Below are 10,639 nucleotides of genomic sequence, written 5' to 3'. Positions count from 1 at the left end.
CCCTCAGGCAATACGAAGCACCAACAATCTTAGAGATGCAGCAGAAGTGCTTCTTAGGTAGCGAACGATCCAATATGCAGGTCGAAAGAGTTGTCGAGAGGAGAAGAAAGGAAGAAAGACACATTTATGTTTCTGAAAAGGAAAAACTCACGATATCCCCTTTAGGGCCTCACATCTCCATTTAACTTACCTTATCGGGTCCTTTAGGGCCTGATAAGATATTACAACGGTTAGTGTGTAAGTGTAGTAAGCAACTGGGAGAGCCAAATGGGAGTGAATAACTGGACGAAACAGAATGGAGTTCCTGACCCATAACACAAATTATATGCCTTTATCTTTAGAAAGGGCCACCCGCTGCATATAAAGGTCAAAATATTTTGGATATTAAACATGTTGGCTTATGAGGCCTTGGTTTGGTGCATCAACAATATTTATCTCCAATATCAATGCGTCGGGATCTAAAGATCAATTCAAAATTTATCTCCAAAACAAAGCAACTCATGCAGAAATCCTTTGCTGTCATGGTTCCCTCAGGTTAACCAGTGATCCATAAATATGTGAAGTATATCTATTATGGACAATGATACATATTATGTCAGATTTAAACTATCATTTCATCCCTAAAAAATGTGATCCATTATGACAACTTTGGGATTAAGTTTCTTTGATTAAATGCGTGGATTTGTTTTATTTTTTTAGAGGCTTCTTCAATCATGAATTTAACGATGGGTTAATCCTCTTTCCTATTACTGGAGGTCAGTCGAGTCATAGGAGTGGTTTTCTTTGACATATCTTGAAGACTAAGGTGGTTACTTGTTGACTGAAAAATTTATCTCTGAAGATCAAGATTTCAATGTAGTCAGGTGCGCTGCCTTTACTTCATATATCTGTCCTTAATTATATTTTCTGTCACATTTGTTCAATCTCATTATTGATTCATATCTGAGAAAAAGATTTCTTTTACGTATCTGAGAAACAATTTTTTATTGCAAGGCTTCCGCGTTCGAATGGCATAAAATAATGTGTAATTACAGCAATAGAATGAGGTCAGAAAATTACAAATGAAGTATATCCCGAAAGTCAGTTCAGTTAGTTCATCAAAGCCCGGCGGTAAATGGGACGCCAGCAGACAGCAGCCACGAGCCACCCCCAAGGAAGCTACCGACGGTGAATTTTGCAGCCTCCGCCGCGCTGGTAATCACCCTGTAACCTCCCCACTTTACTCGCCCGCTTGTGCCAGCCCCAGCGCCAGTGTTCTGATACTCTCCATAATACAACGTCTTCAGCGCAAAGCTCCCACTCCACTCCAACCACCCAGCGGGGTCAATCAAACTGTCCAACGTGCACTTCATGAAAACAGTTCTCGAGTACTCCTTCCATGGGCGACCCAGGAAGGTCTTAATGGCGCCCAAGTTCTCCGCAGCCGATACTCTGGAATTGTGAATCGAAATTCCCGTATTCTCGTTCGGATCGGATCGACCCTGGGCCGTTATTGTGTTCTTCTGGTTGCTCATTGGCTTGCGAACTCTGATATTGCAGTTCTGTAGGACGGTCACCGAATCGCCGAAGATGAAGTCAACGGTGCCGTAGATATCGCAGTCACGATAGAACTGGCGCTGTGAGTGCACGTAGAGCGTGTCTTGGTAGCCTTTGAAGCTGCACCGGTAGAAGACGGAGAGATCCGCGCCGGAGCGGAGCGCCACGGCCTGGTGCTTCGCCGGTCCTGCCGTGTTCTCGAAGGTCATGTCCCTCGCGATGAACCCGTCTGCCACCACCGCTGCAGATCACAGAAATGACGATCAGAATATAGTTTTTTTGCGAGAATTAAGAAGTCACAACCAGGGTTTGGAACGGACGGAGCGGGACTGAATATGGCCATCCCTTCAGTCATCCGTTTCAGGGCTTTTCGTTTCGTCTCGTTCCCCTCCGAGGTGAAACGATCGACGAAACAGACGACTGTAAAAAGTTAGACTTAACGAAGTTGTCATATTCATTTCGTAAGCGGAGGGATGATGAGGAACGAAACCGTCATCGTCCTTCAATCCTCCGAGAACGACAATGGCGACGTCGACAGATTTTTGGATAACGACGACGATTTCGTCCTCGCCATCCGTAAAAACCAGTGTCGAGCATTAGTTCTCACCGAATGTGGCAGACCGGAATGTGGTGGAGCCATCCTTTACGTTGCGGCTGCCGGTGACGACGGTGGCGTCGATGCCGTCGCCGATCATCATCAGGTTCTTCATTGACTTTGGAACGTCAACGTTCTCTTTGTATACCCCGGCCTTGACGCGAATCACAAATCTCTTGCTGGTGTCTTTCCTCAGCTTCGACGCCGCCGCGATAGCTTCAGAGATGGTCTTATAGTTTCCGGATCCGTCCTGGGCCACCGTAAAATCAGCCATCACAGCCGAGCTCTGCAGGAGCTTACGGTCGCCGGCGGAGACCCACACCGGGAAAACCGCGCGACAGCAATCTCCTGCCGCGACCGCCGGCGCTGGACTGAGTGACGGCGAGAGAGTTGCTGAGAAAGCGAGAGACGTTGGTGGAGATGAAGGGCATATCTGAAGCTCCGGTCAAGAGGTTCAGCTCTTTGAACCCGTTGAGACACGTTTCCTGATTAGCCAGCGTGGCGCTGAGCCAGGTCAGCTCGTCATCGGCCGTAGAGGAAGCCAAGGACTTGTTCAGCTTGCGGACCGTGTCCTCGGATAGTTCAATGCAGTCGGCCCAGGCCGCCCTTGTGCGCGCGTCCATCGAAGCGAGATTGACGCCCGAGGCTAACTTCAGCGCTCTCTGAGCTCTCAGTACCGCGCCTCGAAGATTCATCTGACGAAACCCCGATCTTGATTTCTCCTCGCCCAACAGGGGAGCGGCTCGTACAATAGAATAGCAAGCATCTGGGTACGGAAGTTGCCTGCACGATGTAATGGGCAAGGCATTTGTCGCCCAGGATACTTCAAGAATGTACAAGAGGCCCAGCAGACAGCCGAGCAGTAAGATCTTGGCCATTGGAGACGATTTCTGAGAACAAAAGAATAAAAAAGGAAAGGAAGGTGAGTGAGAAGGCAAAGTGAGAACTTGGAATGTGGAGTGGAGAGGAAGAACTTGCAAGTATTTATGGAAATTGGAAGAGAAATTTAGATGCGTAGCGTGTGCAATCATTCTTCCGTGATTGAAACACGGTCTATCCAGCTAAGCTAAAATATGGGTACGGGAGAAATGAAAGGTTGATTTGCGAGTTTGGTGTTTTTTGACTTCTCACGCGGGGGCAACTGAGAGGCAGATATTCAAACGACGGCGACGGACCAAGTAACGCGTTTTGCCACGAACCACCGGTCTGAGGATGCTGTTGCAGGAGCTGGCACTAGAATACGAGTTGACCTTCAAATATCGGATCTTTATTCTCGTGGGCCACCTTTGTGTTCGGCTGTTTGCCATTGAAGTCCGCTGACCCTCTATTTATTCCTATTTTTTGATATAGATGTGCATTATTTAGTTTTAACAAGGCGGCCGGTCGGACAATTTTTATGCCTCGAAGCTTAGAACACTATCTATATCTATGCTCTCTACCGACCAATCCTTTCATATATGCAGCAACCTATTAAGCTGTTTGATGGGTTTATTTCAAACCGGACAACATAGAGACTCAGAGAGGGTGCATTTTTAATGGTGGGATGGATATACGGGGGCATATTGCATACGTGATGCTCTGATCGGAGAGGCGGTAGAGTACTCTAGTGTAACATGGATTTTGCTCCACGCGTGTAATAGAAAATCGTTGACTCTGCCTGGTTTATCAGCAATTCATTTAGAATGATGTGCACCAATCGCGAACGAAATATCCGTCCTTTTAAAAAGTAATGGAAGAAAGGAGTCCCACAACTTCCTGCCGCCGACGGCCATCTTTGAAGCCTACAAAATAGGAGAGACCTTCTCTCTCACTAACCTCTTGCTTTTCACCTGCCGTCTACAGCTGAACACTGATCGATAATCTAATATAATCGGAAGCCATTCAATTCTTCACGTTGAAGTCGAAAAATACGCTTAGTAATGAAGCCGTGGCCCGCATTTGTTGGGTTCACACAGGCAAGAAATGAGGCTGTCACATGCGAACGAGCCCTGATATGGTTGATAGCCTCTTCCATAGTACCGTAAAAACTTGAGTATTACACGAGTACTAATGAGTCGTCACCATGATTGTGGGAAGCGGCAGCTTTGAATGTAGGGCTTGTCGGGGGCCGTAGGGCGTTACGATGCGCAGAGTATGGGAAAAACAAAACTTTAGCCCATTTGTTGTATAACCTAGAGTTATTGTTGGTAGTTCAAAGATGCAAAAAAGACCGTTTTCCCTTTTTCGCAAGACTAACCTTGCGATGAAATTTTACTGCTCATTACCTTTATCAGGCCGTTGACCATACCCGTTCTCGGATGGCCATTTTGATTCGACGTTCGAACAAAGTACGTCCGGATGATTTGTTTAACCACCCGCGATATCATTCTTCACAGGGCCACGCAATTTCATATAAAAAATTTATAAAAGTAATAATCAATTCCTTTGGGGGGGGGGATTATCTTCCCCTGTACACCTTTTATTCGACGTATTTTCTGACACCTATCCAAATGATAAAAAACACCCGAGTCCAGCTAAGCCTAAAATTATAACGTAGCCGTAAAGGGCACCCCGGTGGAGCCAAGCCACGAGCTGCCGCCGATGAAGTTGCCGACGGTGAACTGGCCAGCCTCCGTCGCGCTGGAGATGACTTTGTACCCTCCCCACTTGACGCGGCCGCTCGTTTCGGCACCGGCGCCGGTGTTCAGGTACTCGCCGTAGTAGAGCGTGCTGAGGGCGAAGTTGCCGCTCCACTCTAGCCACCCGGCCCGGTCAATAATCCCGTCCAGAGCGCACTTCATGAACACGGTGCGCGAGAACTCCTTCCACGGCCGTCCCAGGAAAGACCTTATCGAGCCCAGGGCCTCGGCCGCGGCCACTCTCGAATTATGGATCGAGATTCCGGTGTTCTGGTTCTTGTCCGACCGGCCTTGAGCGGTGATGGTGTTCTTCTGGTTGCTCATCGGCCTTCTGAGGAGGATGTTGCAGTTCTGGATGACCACCGCGGCGTTGCCGAAGATGAAGTCCACGGTGCCGTAGATGTCGCAGTCGCGGTAGAACTGGCGCTGCGTGTACACGTAGAGCGTGTCTTGGTAGCCCTTGAAGCTGCACTGGTAGCAGACCGAGAGGTCCGACCCCGAGCGGAAGGCCACCGCCTGGTGCTTCGCCGGACCCGCCGTGTTCTCGAAGGTTATCCCCTTGGCTATGAACCCGCTGCCGGTCACCGCTGCGAAGAGACGAATGCGAGTCAGTCGGTCGTTTTGCGACGTTGAGGGCGTAAGAGAAGTAAGGATTGCTCCATTAATGAGAGTCAGTTGATCTCCCATCGCTCCGGAGACGGGGATAATAACAAAAATAATGCTAAATAAGAATAGGAATAATAATAATAATACGCATAAGACCCTTTAAAAAATATATAAAAGGAAAGGAGAGAGAGAGAGAGAACGCACCCACGGTGGCGGAGTTGAAGGTTGTGGAGCCGTCGACGACGTTCTTGCTCCCCGTGACGACGGTCTTGTCCTTGCCATCGCCGAGGAGCATGACGTTCTTCGCCGAAATCTGCACGTTCTCGCTGTAAGTCCCGGCCTTGACGTAAATCACGAATCGGGCAGTCCCGGTGCGCTTTGCCGCCGCGGCCGCCGCCTCCGAGATAGTCTTGTAATTGCCGGACCCGTCCTTGGCCACGACGACGTCGGCCCTCACGGACGTACTCTGGAGGAGCCTCCGGTCCGCGGCGGAGACCCAGTTGGGGAAGCCCCGAGAGGAGAGGAGTCGCCGATTCCCGGCCCCGGAAACGGAGGCCGACGACGTCACCGCGAGCGAGTTGGCCAGCATCCGCGTCACGTTGGGGGAGGCGAACGGCGTGCTAGCCAACTTGGAGTCCAGGCCAAGGTCTCTGAACCCTTCCAGACAAGTCTCGTGGTGGGTCATGGCGGCGCTCAGCCACGTCAACTCATCGTCGGACGACGACGGGACGTCCGGGTCGAGCACTCGGTTCAACTGGCCGACCGTGTCCTCTGCGAGGGCCAAGCAGTCCTCCCACGCAGCCCTGGCCCGCGGGTCGAGCGTGCGGAGATCGATTTTCCACGCGGCGGCGCGCGTCAGACTGGCTCTCTGCAGCGCCCCCCGCACGTTGAGTTTGGCGAAGCTCATGGGCGCCTTGGACTCCCCGTTAAGCGCAATCGGCCCGACGGCCTCTCTACAGACATCGGGGTACGGGGTATCCCTGCACGAAGTTATGGGGCCTCCGCTCGCAAACCCCGCCACCAGTGCGAGGCACGCATAGAACATGCACAAAGAAACGCTTCCCATGGCTTCTGTATAGACTCTTTTCTTTACTCTGAGAACGAACGAACGAATGAATGAATGAATGTTCGGGGGCTCCCCTTAAATAGTATTCGCAGCGTGGAGCTTGAAGGAACTGGAAGGACGACGTAATCGTAGATTCTTTATCGGGTTTAAGGAATTTTGTGCGGGATGAAGGATTGGACCAAATCGAGGAGTCGTTGACCAACAACTCGCCCGCAATTACGGCGACTCCCAAGGGAAGGGAGGCTTACGTTGGTCAATCGAGCAAGCTTCTGTTCGACGGGTTTTGACGAAGGGCACAAGGTCTGCGTCAGTCGTCATCTGTTAACTAGTGCAACCTCATAGCTGCGCCGCGTTGACGCAGAGAGGTTCTTCACCAGTTTCCCAGAGTCAATCGCGTCTGCGAGAAGAAAGCTATATCCAAATGTTGCTCTTGCGGATAGATGACAGGGACAGGAAGGCCTAGAAGCTACCGTTGATAATCAAGTTCACCGGCTATGAAAAACCCTGGCCGTTGCTTTCCGCTGCGAACCGGCGACAACGGCCTTCAAATGGGGCACCACAAGGCTTTCTGTTGAAGATTTTTTCCCGTCTTATTCCGCGGTAATCCTTGGTTGGAGTAAATTATCGTCCCGGGCGTAATTTTGTTTGTTTCTAATTATTATCGTCTTTGCTCGCGCAACGAAGAGATTCTGCACTCGATGAGGGCCGCGTCGGTTTTCTCCTGGGACTCATACCGTAGCCTCAGATGGACGTGGATACGTTTGAGGTTGGGAGCAGAATTCATTAAAACTCAAACTTGCACCATCGATTTAAAATCGTCATCGGGCCGCGGGAGATGTGCTCCGCGTGTTACTCCACGCCGGGGGTAATCAAGCATCCGCTTCGAAGCACAACAAGTGTAGAATGTTAGTTAACATTCTTAAAACTGCGGCGGCTCCCGTAGATGTTTCGCTTTCGAAGGTTAGTAGGACAAAGAGCGTCTTCTGACTTGTAGTTGAATCAAACGCAACTGATGTAAGAAATATTGAAAAACTCCTCTTCATGCACGAAAAAACCGCCAGATAGACTCGAAAGTGGAGGTAAGAGAATCCCCCAGTCGGCAAAAAAACTGCGTGGCGTGGACAAAGCCTACAGCGAGATGAGGCCGGACCATGGCCGGAAAAGATGACCAGATTAAGCCTCCCCTTACTCTTCTTTCTCTACAGCACCTTGGGACGATACTTACTGAGATGACAGTCGGCACTCCGCAGTAAGGTTGGTCAAGTATCCTACCCGTTCACAGGAGACTCACGTCAAATTATGTTACCGCAGACTTTTGTCTCGCGTAATACATGTCGTGTGACCTTATATCTGTTCAAAGAAGAGGGAAGATGTTATGGTAAAATCTTGAAAATACCACTCAGGACACGATCAAGAGGAAGGCGTATAGAAACGATACGATAGACCATTGGACCTTGCTGGCGTGACGTCCAACAAGGTTGTTAGAGTAAACTATGTAGGCCGGATGAGGGCCTACCCATGTAGGCCATATAGGCCTAAATCCTCTTACCATGTAGGCCATAATCTAGCCCAATAGGGCCCTCTATGAGAGATTATCTCTCTTTCAATATCTATATCACTCTCTCTCCTATTGGGCGTATATTAGCCCATCTACCATTCTCTCTCTCATGTGCCCTATATAAGGGTTGTATGGAAACAACACATCAACGATTAATAAGAAAACCCTAGTTTCTCTCTATTGTGTACACCCGCCACATCTTTCTCTCTCCATCTCCATCTTCTACAAAGGTGAAAGGCATTTGAGACTAATATGTTCCATTTAGGTCCCCTATTCTGATCAGTGATGGATTGAAAGCCATACAGCATGGAAAAACCAATAATGTTGTCCTAGAACACTTTCTTGTATTGATTATCCTGAAATCACATGAATTGACCCATAATCACATGAAAGCACAACTTGTGTCCATCACCAGCTACACGAGGGAAATCAGACAGCATATACCCTTGCCAACCACACAGTACACACACAAACCCCTTCCTCCCTTTTCCTTTCTTGGCAGGCACCCCCGCCAATAGCACGTGGATGCTATCATGTTGAATGCCTCGGCTTGCCGGTCCTTAGTATGTGAAGGAAGGCCCACGGGAGTGGCTGATAGCATATAGTGCTGGAGGCGAGAGAGTTCATCCTCTCACTTGATAGTTCATCAAGTCATGCACCTCCACGATGACATCTGTGTGGGGCAGACTACGCACCCCATATTTGCATCGCAATGAGGGCTCCCCCAACTCCTGCTGGCACGAGTAACCATCTCTCGGCCTTCACTAGGTAACACCTATGTACATTTTCCTTCTTGAAACATGGGCGTGGGAGAGTAGGGTCCGTGTGTAATTGGGACATGTACACTCGCTCTATGCCTAAAAACAATGAAAAACACTATATTTTTAACAATAATTCCCCCCTGGTTGGCATCCAGGGCACGGATGGATCGGTCTATGGGCACAACCGCATGATTGGATGTAACCGACACCGTGGTTTTGCCAAAAAAAAAGACAGTTCTTGATTCAAGGATCAAAATTCTAAGTTTCTTCTTCACTATTTTAACACCTTCTTGAATGATTTCAATACACCAAGGCATGGGTAAAATGTATAAGTCCTTTCAGGTGAACTGAATTGTGATTAGCATTTCATTCTGGTTTTCATTCAATATCTGAGTTCAAATTTCCATTTCTAAACTGTTTCTCACCTAATGTGATACCTTAGATCAATAGATCAAAGTCAAATTTCATCTACAACTACTTTCCCCCAAATTTTTCCACTTTGTCTCTCTAGGTTATCTCGCCTATTTTATCTCTCTATATTTGGAAATTGATTATTGAAAAATTCAACTCCATATCTATCATACCTAAATAAAAAATTTCACTCAAAAACTCATCCATCTTGAAGTCCAATTTATAAATCAATTGCTTTGCTTAATAATTCCCAATTTAAATACATAAAACATTCTCTTGATAAAGCACATTTCATGACATTATAATTTTTTTTTTGACATAGGTACAAAAATCATCATCTCTGCAGTACTCTGACTGAAAATATAAATACCAATATTAGGAGTATAAATACCTTTTAGTAGTCATGAGACAAAATCAAACATAACAAGGGCTCACTTAGTACCTAATTAATTCATTATCAAAATTAATTCATAAAAAATATAATGAAAATTTTTTGAGAAGTGCCTCCCTTGGTTCGACCCCTTTCTCATCCCATACTTTCTAATCGTGATTAAGGGTAAATAGTACAAATTTATTGCATAAGCCTAATTTTAACGACATTATTAACTGAATTTTATTAATTAATTTTAGGCTTATCAGGTTCCCACTCCTACTACTTCCTGGACCATGGTCCTCCCCAGGCCCCGTCCACCTCCAGCCATCAACCATCGTCAGCGTCAGTCGTGGTTTGTCGTTGTTGTCGACCCCTAGTGCATTTTATTAACAAACCTGATCACCACTTTTTCCCTAGTGCATTGTCCCCGAGCACTGTCCTTGCTCTTGACTGCCAAGCTCAGCTGATTGTAAGGTTCTGCCGCCAAACTCTAGCATTCTAGGGTTCCGCAACTGCACTCCATCGTTCTAGGGTTCATCTACCAAAAAAGTCATTCTGCTGCTGCTATTCAGGGATTTCCTCTCATCTATCCACTCCCCACCCCTTATCATCGTTCTCACCACGTCCAAAACCTCAGACTCCCCGACATTTAGCCCAGCTACCGGCGGTGCCACTGAAACGCCACCACCTCTCCTTTGCCATCTCAAGTTTGAATGAAAATTGAAAACTGATTTTAATTTTCTGAAATTCTACTTTTTGGCTTTTCATAATCATCTTAGTGTTATTAATTATTATCACCCTCTTGAATAACATTTCCTCATCTCTCAACCCCCTGTGTATATATATCATCTCATTTTATTGATCACAATTTAAACAATATTTAACCATTATCTAGTGTTCCATGTGGAGATGACCTATACTCATCAGTTTTACATTTTGATTGATTAAACTCAAAAATAACAATGATTGGTTTAAGTAATCAAGTGGAGTTTGCCTCAAAATTCAATTAAATACATAAAAATATACCATTCTAAAATAAATTAGAATCATGTAATTTTAATCTTAACGTGAGAATAATATTAAAATAGCGCCAAAAATTATGTATAAAAATAGAA

General features: G+C 47.0%; 1 protein-coding gene and 1 pseudogene across 2 annotated transcripts; both read right to left on the bottom strand.

The window, feature by feature from the left end:
- Window positions 1-969: 969 nt before the first annotated feature.
- On the bottom strand, window positions 970-3,095 carry LOC144713440 (pectinesterase-like; annotated as a pseudogene). The gene is made up of 2 exons (XR_013584054.1): window positions 2,144-3,095; window positions 970-1,777 (listed from the first exon to the last, which is right to left on the bottom strand). The product of XR_013584054.1 is annotated as a pectinesterase-like (transcript).
- A 1,421-nt stretch (window positions 3,096-4,516) lies between these two features.
- LOC144713443 (pectinesterase-like) lies at window positions 4,517-6,511 on the bottom strand. Its single transcript, XM_078587993.1, has 2 exons — window positions 5,560-6,511; window positions 4,517-5,336 (listed from the first exon to the last, which is right to left on the bottom strand). The coding sequence occupies exons 1-2, from the start codon at window positions 6,419-6,421 to the stop codon at window positions 4,657-4,659; spliced, it is 1,542 nt and encodes a 513-aa protein (XP_078444119.1). The 5' UTR covers window positions 6,422-6,511; the 3' UTR covers window positions 4,517-4,656.
- Window positions 6,512-10,639: the final 4,128 nt, after the last annotated feature.

The sequence above is a fragment of the Wolffia australiana genome, chromosome 16, assembly GCF_029677425.1.
Source record: "Wolffia australiana isolate 7733 chromosome 16, ASM2967742v1".
Classification (NCBI taxonomy): Eukaryota; Viridiplantae; Streptophyta; class Magnoliopsida; order Alismatales; family Araceae; genus Wolffia; species Wolffia australiana.
Note: the sequence above shows the minus strand (reverse complement) of the source record. Positions and strands in the feature narration are given on the sequence as shown.

What these genes read in the sequence shown, in the direction of transcription:
- LOC144713443 (XM_078587993.1), bottom strand. Translation starts at nt 6,421, where the DNA reads ATGGGAAGCGTTTCTTTGTGCATGTTCTATGCGTGCCTCGCACTGGTG. An exon ending in CTTCAACTCCGCCACCGTGG is followed by an intron (nt 5,337 to 5,559) that starts GTGCGTTCTCTC and finishes GTCTCTTCGCAG; the next exon opens with CGGTGACCGGCAGCGGGTTC.